This window comes from Bos javanicus, chromosome 3 (genome assembly GCF_032452875.1).
Source record: "Bos javanicus breed banteng chromosome 3, ARS-OSU_banteng_1.0, whole genome shotgun sequence".
NCBI lineage: Eukaryota > Metazoa > Chordata > Mammalia > Artiodactyla > Bovidae > Bos > Bos javanicus.
In genome coordinates, this window is record NC_083870.1 from 93,140,738 (window position 1) to 93,156,501 (window position 15,764).

The 15,764-nt window shown below is 44.9% G+C and overlaps 1 protein-coding gene across 15 annotated transcripts in view; it reads left to right on the forward strand.

Annotated features, from left to right (window-relative positions):
• Positions 1-15,223: 15,223 nt before the first annotated feature.
• Positions 15,224-15,764, forward strand: part of LRP8 (LDL receptor related protein 8) — a 78,176-nt gene continuing 77,635 nt past the window's right edge. For 12 of the 15 annotated variants that reach the window (XM_061411907.1, XM_061411909.1, XM_061411912.1 and 9 more), the window contains exon 1: positions 15,322-15,445. In XM_061411907.1, the coding sequence (XP_061267891.1) occupies positions 15,337-15,445 (109 nt within the window). In that variant the 5' untranslated portion in view covers positions 15,322-15,336. Of the gene's footprint in view, positions 15,446-15,764 lie in introns of all 15 variants that reach the window. The other 3 variants (XM_061411902.1, XM_061411903.1, XM_061411906.1) reach the window with 2 other exon arrangements.

The following is a 15,764-nucleotide window of genomic DNA, read 5'->3' on the forward strand; positions in this document are numbered from 1 at the left end:
CTTGCCATCTCTTCTTAATATCTTCTGCTTCTGTTAGGTCCATACCATTTCTGTCCTTTATCGAGCTCATCTTTGCATGAAATGTTCCTTTGGTATCTCTGATTTTCTTGAAGAGATCTCTAGTCTTTCCCATTCTGTTGTTTTCCTCTATTTCTTTGCATTGATCGCTGAAGAAGGCTTTCTTATCTCTTCTTGCTATTCTTTGGAACTCTGCATTCAGATGTTTATATCTTTCCTTTTCTCCTTTGCTTTTCGCTTCTCTTCTCTTCACAGCTATTTGTAAGGCCTCCCCAGACAGCCATTTTGCTTTTTGGCATTTCTTTTCTATGGGAATGGTCTTGATCCCTGTCTCCTGTACAATGTCACGAACCTCATTCCATAGTTCATCAGGCACTCTATCTATCAGATCTAGGCCCTTAAATCTATTTCTCACTTCCACTGTATAATCACAAGGGATTTGATTTAGGTCATACCTGAATGGTGTAGTGGTTTCCCCTACTTTCTTCAATTTAAGTCTGAATTGGGCAACAAGGAGTTCATGATCTGAGCCACAGTCAGCTCCTGGTCTTGTTTTTGTTGATGTATAGAGCTTCTCCATCTTTGGCTGCAAAGAATATAATCAATCTGATTTTGGTGTTGACCATCTGGTGATGTCCATATATAGAGTCTTCTCTTGTGTTGTTGGAAGAGGGTGTTATGACCAGTGCATTTTCTTGGCAAAACTCTATCAGTCTTTGCCCTGCTTCATTCTGTATTCCAAGGCCAAATTTGCCTGTTACTCCAGGTGTTTCTTGACTTCCTACTTTTGCATTCCAGTCCCCTATGATGAAAAGGACATTTTTTTGGGTGTTAGTTCTAAAAGGTCTTCTAGGTCTTCACAGAACCGTTCAACTTCAGCTTCTTCAGCATTACTGGTTGGGGCATATCACCATTAAGGAAATGCAAATCAAAACAACAATGAGATACCTGTTATAGCTGTTATACCTGTTTATAGCTACTGTAAAAAACAAAACAAACAGAAAATAACAAATGTTGTAAAGGGTATAATCCTTTGTGAACCATTGGTGGAATGTAAAACAGTGCAACCACTATGAAAAATGGTACAGCAGTTTCTCAAAAAATAAAAATGGGATTACCATATGACCCAGCAGTTTCGTTTTTGGTATATACCCCAAAGAATTGAAAACAGGGATTTGAAGTGATATTTGTACACCCATGTTCATAGAAGCATTATTCACAAAAGCCAAGAGGTGGAAGCAACCCCATGTGACCATTGTCAGATGAATGGATAAGCAAAATATGGAATATACACACAATGGAATATCATTCATCCTTATTAGTTCAATTCAATTCAGTTGCTCAGTCATGTCCAACTTTGTTACCCGATGGACTGCAGCACACCAGGCTTCTCTGTCCATCACCAACTTCCAGAGCTTGCTCAAACTCATGTCCATTGAGTTGATGATGCCATCCAACCATCTTATCCTCTGTCGTCCCCTTCTCCTCCTGCCTTCAATCTTTCCCAGCATCAGGGTCTTTCCCAAAGAGTCAGTTCTTTGCATCAGGTGGCCAAAGTGATGGAGCTTCACCTTCAGCATCAGTCCTTCCAATGAATACTCAAGACTGATTTCTTTTAGGATTGACTGGTTGGATCTCCTTGCAGTCCAAGGGACTCTCAAGGGACTCTCCAACACCACAGTTCAAAAAGCATCAGTTCTGTGGCGCTCAACTTTCTTTATGGTCCAACTTTCACATCAGTACCTGTCTTACTGGAAAAACCATAGCTTTGACTAGATGAATCTTTGTCAGTAAAGTGACATCTCTGCTTTTTAATATGCTGTTTAGATTTGTCATAGCTTTTCTTCCAAGGAGCAAATGTCTTTTAATTTCATGGCTGCAGTCACCATCTGCAGTGATTTTGGAGCCCAAGAAAATAAAGTCTCTCACTGTTTCCATTGTTTCTCCATCTATTTGCTATGAATTGATGGGACCAGATGCCATAATCTCAGTTTTTTTGAATGTTGAGTTTTAAGCCAGCTTTTTCACTTTCCTCTTTCACTTTCATTAAGAGGTTCTTTAGTTCCTTTTCACTTTCTGCCCTGAGGGTGGTGTCATCTGCATATCTGAAGTTGTTCATATTTCTCCTGGCAATCTCGATTCTAGCTTGTGCTTCATCCACCCAAGCATTTTGAATGATGTACTCTGCATATAAGTTAAATAAGCAAAGTGACAATATCCAGCTTTGATGTATTCCTTTCCCAATTTGGAACCAGTCTGTTGTTCCATGTCCAGTTCTAACTGTTGCTCTTTGACCTGCATACAGATTTCTCAAGAGGCAGGTAAAGTGATCTGGTATTCCCATCTCTCTTTATTTTTTAATTTTTTTTATTTTTAAACTTTACAAATTGTATTAGTTTTGCCAAATATCAAAATGAATCCGCCACAGGTATACATGTGTTCCCCATCCTGAACCCTCCTCCCTCCTCCCTCCCTATACCATCCCTTTGGGTCGTCCCAGTGCACTAGCCCCAAGCATCCAGTATCGTGCATCGAACCTGGACTGGCAACTCGTTTCATACATAATATTATACATGTTTCAATGCCATTCTCCCAAATCTTCCCACCCTCTCCCTTTGCAACAGAGTCCATAAGACTGTTCTATACATCAGTGTCTCTTTTGCTGTCTCGTACACAGGGTTATTGTTAGCATCTTTCTAAATTCCATATATATGCATTAGTATACTGTATTGGTGTTTTCCTTTCTGGCTTACTTCACTCTGTATAATAGGCTCCAGTTTCATCCACCTCATTAGAACTGATTCAAATGTATTCTTTTTAATGGCTGAGTAATACTCCATTGTGTATATGTACCACTGCTTTCTTATCCATTCATCTGCTGATGGACATCTAGGTTGCTTCCATGTCCTGGCTATTATAAACAGTGCTGCGATGAACATTGGGGGTACACGTGTCTCTTTCCCTTCTGGTTTCCTCAGTGTGTATGCCCAGCAGTGGGATTGCTGTATCATAAGGCAGTTCTATTTCCAGTTTTTTAAGGGATCTCCACACTGTTCTCCATAGTGGCTGTACTAGTTTGCATCCCCACCAACAGTGTAAGAGGGTTCCCTTTTCTCCACACCCTCTCCAGCATTAATTGCTTGTAGACTTTTGGATCGCAGCCATTCTGACTGGCGTGAAATGGTACCTCATAGTGGTTTTGATTTGCATTTCTCTGATAATGAGTGATGTTGAACATCTTTTCATGTGTTTGTTAGCCATCTGTATGTCATCTTTGGAGAAATGTCTATTTAGTTCTTTGGCCCATTTTTTGATTGGGTCATTTATTTTCCTGGAGTTGAGCTGTAGAAGTTGCTTGTATATTTTTGAGATTAGTTGTTTGTCAGTTGGTTCATTTGCTATTATATTCTCCCATTCTGAAGGCTGCCTTTTCACCTTGCTAATAGTTTCCTTTGATGTGCAGAAGCCTTTAAGTTTAATTAGGTCCCATTTGTTTATTTTTGCTTTTATTTCCAATATTCTGGGAGGTGGGTCATAGATGATACTGCTGTGGGTCATAGAGGATTCAATATACCATGTTCATGGATTGGAAGAATCAATATAGTGAAAATGAGTATACTACCCAAAGCAATTTATAGATTCAATGCAATCCCTATCAAGCTACCAACGGTATTCTTCACCGAGCTAGAACAAATAATTTCACAATTTGTATGGAAATACAAAAAAACCTCGAATAGCCAAAGCTATCTTGAGAAAGAAGAATGGAAATGGAGGAATCAACCTACCTGACTTCAGGCTCTACTACAAAGCCACAGTTATCAAGACAGTATGGTACTGGCACAAAGACAGAAATACAGATCAATGGAACAAAATAGAAAGCCCAGAGATAAATCCACACACATATGGACACCTTATCTTTGACAAAGGAAGCAAGAATATACAATGGATTAAAGACAATCTCTTTAACAAGTGGTGCTGGGAAAACTGGTCAACCACTTGTAAAAGAATGAAACTAGAACATTTTCTAACACCATACACAAAAATAAACTCAAAATGGATTAAAGATCTAAATGTAAGACCAGAAACTATAAAACTCCTAGAGGAGAACATAGGCAAAACCCTCTCTGACATACATCACAGCAGGATCCTCTATTCCCATCTCTTTAAGAATTTTCCAGTTTGTTGTGATCCACACAGTCAAAGGCTTTAGCATAGTCAATGAAGCAGAAGTAGATGTTCTTCAGGAATTCTCTTGCTTTTTCTATGATCCAACAGATGTTGGCAATTTGATCTCTGGTTCCTCTGCCTTTTCTAAATACAGTTTGAACATCTAGAAGTTCTTGGTTCACGTACTGTTGAAGCCTTGCTTGGAGAATTTTGAGCATTCCTTTCCTAGCTTGTGAGATGAGTACAACTGTGTGGTAGTTTGAACATTCTTTGGCATTGTCTTTCTTTGGGATTGGAATGAAAACTGCCCTTTTCTGGTCCTGTGGCCACTGCTGAGTTTTCCAAGTTTACTGGCATATTGAGTGCAGCACTTTCACAGCATCATCTTTTAGGATTTGAAATAGCTCAGCTTAAATTTCACCACCTCCACTAGCTTTGTTCGTAGTGATGTTTCCTCAGTCCCTCTTGACTTCACATTCCAGGATGTCTGGCTCTAGGTGTGTGATCACACCATCATGGTTATCTGAGTCATTAAGATCTTTTTTGTATAGTTCTTCTGTGCATTCTTGCCACCACTTCTTAATATCTTCTGCTTCTGTTAGGTCCATACTGTTTCTGTCCTTAGCTGTGCCCACCTTTGCATGAAATGTTCCCTTGGTATCTCTAATTTTCTTGAAGAGATCTGTAGTCTTTCCCATTCTATTGTTTTCCTCTATTTCTTTGCATTCATCCTTAAAAGGAAGAAAACCCTGCAATACACTACAACATGGATGAACATTGGGGATATTATGCCAGTGAAATAAACCAATTGTAAAAGGGAAAATACTGTACAACTCCACTTACATGAGGTACCTAGAGTAGTCAAATTCATAGGACAGAAGTTATAATGTGGTTGCCAGGAGCTGGGGACAAAGGAGAATGGGAAGTTATTTGATGGGTACAGAGTTGCAGTTTGCAAGATGAAAAGAGTTCTGGAGCCGACTGGGATGATGGTTATGCAACGATGTGGATGTAATCAATGCCACCGAACTGTACATTTAAAAGGGGTTAAGATGGTAAATTTTAGGTTATGTGTTTCTTACCACAATTAAAAATTAAAAAAATTAAAACACCTTTTAAAATCACATAATCACAATCATATTGGAAGGATGGGTAAGGGTTGACTCAGAGAGTGACTGTGTGGATGTCTATGTGTTTATGTTTCTGGGGGAGCAGGGGGTGGTGGTAGTGGCGGTAAGAGAGCTAAATCCTTGTCTTCATGGTGGGAAGTCAAAAGATAGTGCCTGAAATTGAAAGATCAAGAAACAGAAACAGAAAAATGTTTGCCTCTGGGGAGAAGGAAATAGAGGTGGGGAGTGAACGACTGAAGTTTCTCATGACAAGTGTGCGGAAGTATTTGATTCTTTAAAGTATGGGAAGTGAAACTCTAATAAGAAAAAAAGAAATTAAAACTAAACCAAAACAAAGCAAATGGAAAATTGCTGAGCCTCCACTAGCAGGTCCTCTGACTCAGGTGGCCAGCACCCTGGTGGCCTCTCGGTCACCTTGAGAGGTTTGCTGTCATGGGCAGAATGGCCAGGGCTCCTGTACTCCATCCTCTTCAGATTAAGTGGGGCAAGGAGCTGGCGGCCCCGAGAGAAGCAAGACGCATCTGGCTGGACAGAAAGGTATCATTTATTTGAATAAGCACACATTTATTTTAATGTGTATTGGAGAATATGATTAACATATCAAACCTGTGATCTTATTGAGATTATTGCTTAGCATTGCTTAGGATGAAGTGAAGTTTATTATTAAGTGAAAGGACTTAAAGGAAAATACTAGGATGACAGTAGAGGAGGTAAGTGGAAATGGAAAAAGTCACTCCAGTGGGTAAGAGTGACTGATCTGTCATAAGAAATACTGACCTAGTCCAACCCTCATGTTTCGGATGGGAACCCCAAGGTCAGAGAGGAAAAGAGACCTGCCCAGTGTCCTCCAGCAGGCAGTGAAGGAAGCAGATGTGACTCTCCTGGGGGTACACAGCCAAGAGGCAAGAAACCAAGGCTGGGTTTGTCTTGCTCTGCTCTGGTCAGTTTTGAAACCCTGAAGTGCTTTTATCCTCTCAATTGCTGGGTGTCTTCCTCTATATGATGAATAGGGTTCTGTAGATAATAGGAATAATGTTTATGGTATTTGTAAATAACCCTTATGGAGTCCTTACTATGTACCAGAAAAAAACGGCAATGATTGCAACAACAAACACACATATAAGATGTACTATATACAGAAAACCCTTCTGAGCACTTTACTTATATTAACATGTTTCATCCTCGCTAATCCTATGAGATATGTGGCAGCTAGTCTCCAAGATGGCCCAGTGATTTTTGCCTCCTGACTGTCATTCTTCTACATAGTCCCTTCCCACAAGGAATAGGGCTGACATGTGAAATCAAAAGGATATTGCCAGAATGATGGAGTGACCTCCCTACTTGGGCCATAAAAGACATTGTGACTTCCTTCTTGTTTTCTCTTTCTCCTTCTTGGATGGGGGGAGCTGGCTGCCATGTTGTAAGGACACTCAAGCAGTCCTATGGAGAAATCTGTCTGGTGAAACGCTGAGTCATCTTGCCAACAGCAAACATGAAATTGCCAGGCACACGAGCGAGTCAACCAAGACCCTCCAGCCCCAGTTAAACCTTCAGAAGACTATAGCCTGGCCAACATCATGACCCAACTAAGTTGTTTCCACATTCCTGACCCATAGACACCATAAGGGATAGTAAATATTTGTTGTTTTGAGTTGCTAAGTTTTAGGTTATTTTGCTATGCAGGTAATTAATACTATTAGGTAACATTGTCATCCTCATGTTATACATGAAGATGTAGCACAGAGAGTTCAAGTTAACTTGTCCCAGGTTACACAGCTAACATATGATTTAAACCATGGCGGTTTGGACCTGTATAAAGTTCATGTAATAAATGAGAATTCTTCTATTATGGGAAATGAAGATATTCTGCTAGAAAAGAGAGAGAGAAAGGAGGAGAGAGAGGTAAATATATAAGGACATGGCAATTCATTGCTAGTACACATGACAGACCAGGCTAGACTTCTGTAAAGTGAAGGCAGCGGACAGTGGGAGAGTTCTGCTGCCCTTGCAGCTCAGCTGTGGTTAGCTCGGGGCCACTAGTCTCTGACCCTGGCTGGATGGGTGATGCAGCCTTGGGTATCTGAGGGTGGGGATGTGATGCCATGGGCACCCCCTCTCGGGCTCTTATCAGCCTGCACTGTCACTGTCTGCCCCTAGACCCGTGATCCTCAAGGGCAGGGACAAAGTCTGGCCCATCTGTGCTCCTTGCCTAGCGCAAAGCCAGCTGGAGCAGCTGGGGGAGGTGTATATGCAGAAGGCTCTCTGGCCCTGGCCCTGGAGAGAATTCATATCACACTACCCTTTAACAAATCATCACTGGGGACACAGCAAGGACCACGACGACCCAGTTTCTGACTTGAGCAACTCATTGGATGGGGAATCCAACAATGATATCCCAGTGTGATCAGAGAGACTGGGACACACAGTCTTGTGGGAGTCTAGAGAAGAAGGGGCGGTGCCTCTCTAAAGGAGGCTGGAGGGCTTCCCAGGGGAGGAGGATTATGAGCTGAGGCCCAAAGTATGCACAGAAGTGAGCCAGGGCAAGAGTATTCTCAGCAGAGACTACAGCCTGGCAGAGGACTGAGGCTGTCTTGGGGGACAGAGTGCGGGAGTAGAATGTGCAATGGGTGGGCCATTGGGCCTCTGATAGCTCTGAAGGCAGGACACAGAGACCTGGGAGGGACATGTGGACAGCAGGTGGAATGTCACCTGTTTCTGTTTCACAGAAAACTCACTGTACTTGGGGTTGGGTTTGAGGGTTTTCTTTGGAAACCCAGGATTGGGTGAGGCCAGTATGCGTGAGTCAGCCCAGGATGGAGACAGAGGACAGGTAAGGACAAGAAGTCACTTGAGCACAAATTGTACCAGAAGCTCAGCATCCATTTCCTGTCTGGTGTGTGCCAAGGGCTGGCTTTCTCTGTTTGTCCCTCATGAGAATTAACCAACTTAGGTGCCCTGAAAAACTCCCAGATCTGTCCTCTGAGTTCAACTGCTAGCCCTGCCATTTATTATCTGTATGATCTCCCCACCCTTTCTTTACCTTGCTCATCTGTAAAATAGGATCAACATAAAACCTGCTTCATAGAGATGCTGTAAGGACCAAATGAGTTAAAGCATTTAAAACACCCAGACAGTGCCTGACCGCCTCCCTCCCAGCAAATGTACAATAAGCATTAGCTATCATTATTATTTGACATGGTTTTCTTTCTAATCTTTTCAAGGATTTAAACATCATTTATCTAATGCTTGTTATATACCAAGGCTTGTATTTATCCTCTGAAAATAGGGGTGAATACGACATAGTCCTCCTAAAGATACAGAAATCATAAATAAAGGCAACAACAAACAAACACTGATCAAATGTGCCCTGTGCCAGAAACCCAGACATGCATGAGAGCTAGCTCCTGTCCTTGGGAAGGTCACAGGCTGACTAGGGAGAGAGAGAAGTGGCCCAGATTGGGTGGGAGCTGAAAGGAGCCTGGAGAACCTCTGGTAGGGGCTTTTTCGAGAGATGAGTTGCCCACTTTGGCAGCTGGATGTGCGTCAGACAGTAGGAGTAAAGACCCTCTTGGAAAGGAGGTCAAGGAAGGCTCAGTCTTTATTCTTTGAGTGCTAGGATGTTATCAAAGGTTTTTGATGAGGAATTATGTTTCAATAACCATGTTGGAGACGACTCTTGAGAGTCCCTTGGAGTGCAAAGAGATCAAACAAGTCAATCCTAAAGGAAACCAGTCCTGAATATTCATTGGAAGGACTGATGCTGAAACTGAAACTCCAAAACTTTGGCCACCTGATACGAAGAACTGACTCATTGGAAAAGACCCTGATGCTGGGGAAGATTGAAGGTGGGAGGAGAAGGGGATGACAGAGGATGACATGGTTGGATGGCATCACTGACTCAATGGACATGAGTTTGAGTGGGCTCCAGGAGTTGGTGATGGACAGGGAAGTCTGGTGTGCTGCAGTCCATGGGGTCACAAAGAGTTGGACACAACTCAGTGACTGAACTGATTGACTGAACTAAACTAGTTGGGCTTCCCTGGTGGCTCAACTGGTAAAGAATCCACGTGCAATGCGGAGACCTTGGTTTGATCCCTGGGTTTTGGAAGATCCCCTGGAGAAGGGAACGGCTACCCACTCCAGCATTCTGGCCTGGAGAATTCCATGGACCACAGTCCATGGGGATGCATAGAATCAGACACGACTGAGCAACTTTCACTTCACAACTAAACGAGTAGCTATTATGTGCCTACTGTACACTGCATCGTAGTGATGCTTCCTAAGGCCCACTTGACTCCACATTCCAGGATGTCTGGCTCTAGGTCAGTGACCACACCATCGTGATTATCTGGGTCGTGAAGATCTTTTTTGTACAGTTCTTCTGTGTATTCTTGCCACCTCTTCTTAATATCTTCTGCTTCTGTTAGGTCCATACCATTTCTGTCCTTTATCGAGCCCATCTTTGCATGAAATGTCCCCTTGGTATCTCTAATTTTCTTGAAGAGATCTCTAGTCTTTCCCATTCTGTTGTTTTCCTCTATTTCTTTGCATTGATCACTGAAGAAGGCTTTCTTATCTCTTCTTGCTATTCTTTGGAACTCTGCATTCAGATGTTTATATCTTTCCTTTTCTCCTTTGCTTTTCGCTTCTCTTCTCTTCACAGCTATTTGTAAGGCCTCCCCAGACAGCCATTTTGTTTTTTGGCATTTCTTTTCCACGGGGATGGTCTTGATCCCTGTCTCCTGTACAATGTCACGAACCTCATTCCATAGTTCATCAGGTACTCTATCTATCAGATCTAGGCCCTTAAATCTATTTCTCACTTCCACTGTATAATCATAAGGGATTTGATTTAGGTCATACCTGAATGGTCTAGTGGTTTTCCCTACTTTCTTCAATTTCAGTCTGAATTTGGCAATAAGGAGTTCATGGTCTGAGCCACAGTCAGCTCCTGGTTTTGTTTTTGTTGACTGTATAGAGCTTCTCCATCTTTGGCTGCAAAGAATATAATCAATCTGATTTTGGTGTTGACCATCTGGTGATGTCCATGTGTAGAGTCTTCTCTTGTGTTGTTGGAAGAGGGTGTTTGCTATGACCAGTGCATTTTCTTGGCAAAACTCTATTAGCCTTTGCCCTGCTTCATTCTGTATTCCAAGGCCAAATTTGCCTGTTACTCCAGGTATTTCTTGACTTCCTACTTTTGCATTCCAGTCCCCTATAATGAAAAGGACATCTTTTTTGGGTGTTAGTTCTAAAGGTCTTCTAGGTCTTCATAGAACCGTTCAACTTCAGCTTCTTCAGCGTAACTGGTTGGGGCATAGACTTGGATTACTGTGATATTGAATGGTTTGCCTTGGAAACGAACAGAGATCATTCTGTTGTTTTTGAGACTGCATCCAAGTACTGCATTTCGGACTCTTTTGTTGACCATGATGGCTACTCCATTTCTTCTGAGGGATTCCTGCCCGCAGTAGTAGATATAATGGTCATCTGAGTTAAATTCACCCATTCCAGTCCATTTTAGTTCGCTGATTCCTAGAATGTCTACATTCACTCTTGCCATCTCTTGTTTGACCACTTCCAATTTGCCTTGATTCATGGACCTGACATTCCAGGATCCTATGCAATATTGCTCTTTACAGCATTTGACCTTGCTTCTATCACTAGTCACATCCACAGCATAATCACGATGGTGTGATCACTGACCTAGAGCCAGACATCCTGGAATGTGAAGTCAAGAGGGCCTTAGAAAACATCATTACGAACAAAGCTAGTGGAGGTGATAGAATTCCAGTTGAGCTCTTTCAAATCCTGAAAGATGATGCTGTGAAAGTACTGCACTCAAGATATCAGCAAATTTGGAAAACTCGGCAGTGGCCACAGGACTGGAAAAGGTCAGTTTTCATTCCAATCCCAAAGAAAGGCAATGCCAAAGAATGCTCAAACTACCGCACAATTGCACTCATCTCACATGCTAGTAAAGTAATGCTCAAAATTCTCCAGCCAGGCTTCAGTAATACGTGAACCGTGAACTTTCTGTTGTTCAAGCTGGTTTTAGGAAAGGCAGAGGAACCAGAGATCAAATTTCCAACATCCGCTGGATCATGGAAAAAGCAAGACAGTTCCAGAAAAACATCTATTTCTGCTTTATTGACTATGCCAAAGCCTTTGACTGTGTGGATCACAATAAACTGTGGAAAATTCTGAAAGAGATGAGAATACCAGACTACCTGACCTTCCTCTTGAGAAATCTGTATGCAGGTCAGGAAGCAACAGTTAGAACTGGACATGGAACAACAGACTGGTTCCAAATAGGAAAAGGAGTACGTCAAGGCTGTATATTATCATCCTGTTTATTTAACTTATATGCAAAGTACATCATGAGAAACGCTGGGCTGGAAGCACAAGCTGGAATCAAGATTGCTAGGAGAAATATCAATAACCTCAGATATGCAGATGACCCCACCCTTAAGGCAGAAAGTGAAGAGAAACTAAAAAGCCTCTTGATGAAAGTGAAAGTGGAGAGTGAAAAAGTTGGCTTAAAGCTCAACATTCAGAAAACAGAGATCATGGCATCCGGTCCCATCACTTCATGGGAAATAGATGGGGAAACAGTGGAAACAGTGTCAGACTTTATTTTGGGCTCCAAAATCACTGCAGATGGTGACTGCAGCCATGAAATTAAAAGATGCTTACTCCTTGGAAGGAAAGTTATGACCAACCTAGCTAGCATATTCAAAAGCAGAGACATTACTTTGCCAACAAAGGTCCGTCTAGTCAAGGCTGTGTTTTTTCCAGTGGTCATGTATGGATGTGAGAGTTGGACTGTGAAGAATGCTGAGCGCCGAAGGATTGATGCTTTTGAACTGTGGTGTTGGAGAAGACTCTTGAGAGTCCCTTGGACTGCAAGGAGATCCAACCGGTCCATTCTGAAGGAGATCAGCCCTGGGATTTCTTTGGAGGGAATGATGCTGAAACTGAAACTCCAGTACTTTGGCCACCTCATGCGAATAGTTGACTCATTGGAAAAGACTCTGATGCTGGGAGCGATTAGGGGCAGGAGGAGAAGGGGACGACAGAGGATGAGATGGCTAGATGGCATCACTGACTCGATGGATGTGAGTCTGAGTGAACTCCGGGAGTTGGTGATGGACAGGGAGGCCTGGCGTGCTGGGATTGATGGGGTCGCAAAGAGTCGGACACGACTGAGCGACTGAACTGAACTGAACTGTACACTGCATGCTCTGCATAAATAATCTCCTCTAATGCAATCCTCACAACCCTGTGAGATACTCATCATTCCCATTTTACAGGTAAAGAAATTGTGCCATAGAGGTCAAGTGAGTTGCCCAATATCACATAGCTAGAAAGAGAAGGAACAGACTTAAACCCAGGCAGTCTCACCCAGAGCCTATGCTCTTAATCTCTTTACCTTGCTGCCTGTGAACTTCAATTCACACAATCTGAAAACTAAAATGAACCTATGAAATTCCCCATTTTTGCTTCACAGATGAGCAGCTGAAGCTCACAGATGGGGAATGACTTTTCTGAGACCACAAAGTGAAGGAGGTGCTAAGCTGAAGTGGTCAGTTTTGGCTACAAGAGGGGATCCAGTCCTATGCATCCCGCTGTCACATTGGGAATCATTGTGCTTGGAACAAAATCCAGACCTCTTGCTGTGGCCTACAAAGCCCTCATGTGATCAGAACCTTGCTGCTCTCTCTGACATTACTTGCTCACCCAGCTTCTCCTTATTACCAGATTCCAGCCCAATTGGAGGAGTCTGTCTGCTGCTCTCCTGTCCAGGAATGCCTCTGCAGCTGATCTTCCTAGGGTTGGATTTTGTCTCAGTCCACTGGGGATGCCATAACTAAATATCACGGATTGAGTCGCCTGAAAACAACAGAAATTTGTTGGGAGCCTGAGACGTTCAAGGTCAAGGCAATGAAAGGTCAAGATGCCAGCAGATTTGATGTCTGGTGAGAGCCCACTTCCTGTGTCATAGATGACTATCTTCTTGCTATGTCCTCCTATGGTAGAGGGGGCCAGAGATGTCTCTGGAGCCTCTTTCCTAAGGGCACTAATTTCATGTATGTCCTAATTGACTCCCAGAGACACAACTTTCAAATACCTTCACAATGAAGATTAGGTTTTAATGTAATTCTGGGAGGATACATTCAATCTACGGTAGTTTCATCCTTGGCCATTCAGTGAAATATCACCTCCTCAGAGAGGCCTTCTCTGATCACCTCTCTAAAGTTACCTCATATTACTCTCACATCATCCTACTTTATTTTTTCTATAGCAGTTATGATGATTGGAAATTATGGTCATTTTTTTGTTTCTGTTTTCTTGCTTTTGTGTCTCTCTCTCCCAACTAAGATTTAAGGTGCAGGAGGGCAAGGAGGAATGCCATCTATTTCTATACTGTATCCCTGGGCAATGTCAGGCACATAGCAGGTGCTCCATAATTTTGTGCTGAAAGTATGCCTGCATTTCATCGACTGTTGGTTGATGGTCTGTCTCCCCAGCAATGAAGCTGGTAGACTGTCTGATTCACCTTGGCACTCCTAGGCCCAGGGTTGACACAGAGCAGGGCTGGAATGTGTTCGTTGGATGACTGAATGAACAAAAGATAGAAGAGGTGATGGCAGCAGCACCTGCTGGGCTCTCTGGGGTCTGCAACCCTCCTCATGGGGTGGTCACAAACACTGCCAATGGGCTGCCCTTTGTGGGAAGACATACAGCTCAGTAATAGGACTGCTGATGAGACAGAGTAACTTCTAGGCCTGAGGCTAACAACTCCTGAGGCCCTTTCTTCTATATCCCTGCCATGGAGGTGAGACAGCCAGAAAGGAGGGGAAGGTGGACCCGCACTGGGCCTAACCACCTTCAAGTCTGGCTCTTTTAGTGGCCAGCGCACTTAAAACTCTTTGTCCAAAAAGGCTGTGCTGGTTGGGGCTTGCTTATCAGGAGGTAACTAAAATCTAGTCACCTGCACTCTGGAATGCGTGAAGTGGGGCTGAGACTTTCCAGAGGAGGGGTCTTATTCATGCCAGCAGGGGCGGACAGCAGCCCTGCGTGTGAGTCCTCCATTAGCAGGGATAAGGCACCCCTTCTCGGGGGCCTCCAGTCTCTGCCTTTCACCATCACAGCGAAGACAACCCCGTTGTCCCTGCTGGTCCCCCTGATTGTCTGCCCCTCTGCCTGGCCCAACAGGATGACCCAATGAGAATGAATGAATCAAGTCTGTCCACCAGGCCCAAGCCACCTGCCTCTTATCCTTGGCCTCACAAACTGCATTCATATGAGAATGCAGCATGGGCACGTTAACCAGGTACAAGGATGTGTGATATTTGGGTTGGAGCCTTGGAGGGGTGCAGAGGTCCATTCCTGCTCCCCCAGTTTCTCCCAGATCACATGAATCCTGGTACCCCAACCCCTATCCACTATCATCCCTACTCCATGTGTACATTCACAGGCCTGTGCACCCGAGAACATCGTCTCCATCCCGCCCAGGTTCATTCCTTGGCATTCCTCAGCCTCCTATCAGCCTGTCACCTCTTCCAGGCAGCCTGTGCTGCTTCCCTTAGGCCATCTGCTACCTCTAGGGGTAGAGGTCTTGCCTGGCTCATCCCAGCGTCTGCAACGCCCAGCACGAGGGGGACCCTGAGCAGGGTCACTGAGAACGTACCAACCGAGAAGCGGACCAAGAGCTTGAGGGAGGAGGGAGAGGAGGCGTCAGAGGGAGGAGCGTGGGGCGGAGGCTGCAGCGGAAGGGGGCGCGCGCGCCGGCGGCAGCAGCCCAGGCCCGGGGCCGCGCGCCCAGCCTGAGCCCGCCCCGCCGCCGAGCGTCACGAAACCTGCTTGAAATGCAGCCGAGGAGCCGGGGCGGGCGGCAGCGGCGGCGGCGGCGGCGGGGGCAGCGGCAGCCCCGGCGCCGCGGCAAGGATTCGGTGGGCTGAGGCGAGGCGGCTGCACAGGGTGCGCGGGGCGCGGCGGCCGGAGCCCGGGGCCCGCCATGGGCCGCCCCGAGCGGGGCGCGCTCCGGCCGCTGGCGCTGCTGCTGCTGCTGCTGCAGCTCCAGCATCTCGCGGCGGCGGCAGCGGATCCACTGCACGGCGGCCAAGGTGCGTGCGGCCGATGCCCGGCCCGGCTTTGAGCCGCTGGAGCGGCCAACAAAGCAATGCCCGGCGGCCGACGGGCGGGTTGCGCCGGGGTCCCTGAGCCCGGGACAGGCAGCGGGGCGCCTGTGCAGGATATACTCCTGGGGACCCAGGTCTCCGTTAATTTGCCCTCGACCCCCACCCTCGCGGCTCTCTTGTGTAGTGGGCTCTGACCCCCGGCACCCGTTCTTGGGGGATGGGCGCCGTGGGGGCCAGGAACTTTGCTGGGTTGGTCACTGATGGTTTCGCGAGGGCTTGTGTGATTCTCGCCGTTGGGGTTAAT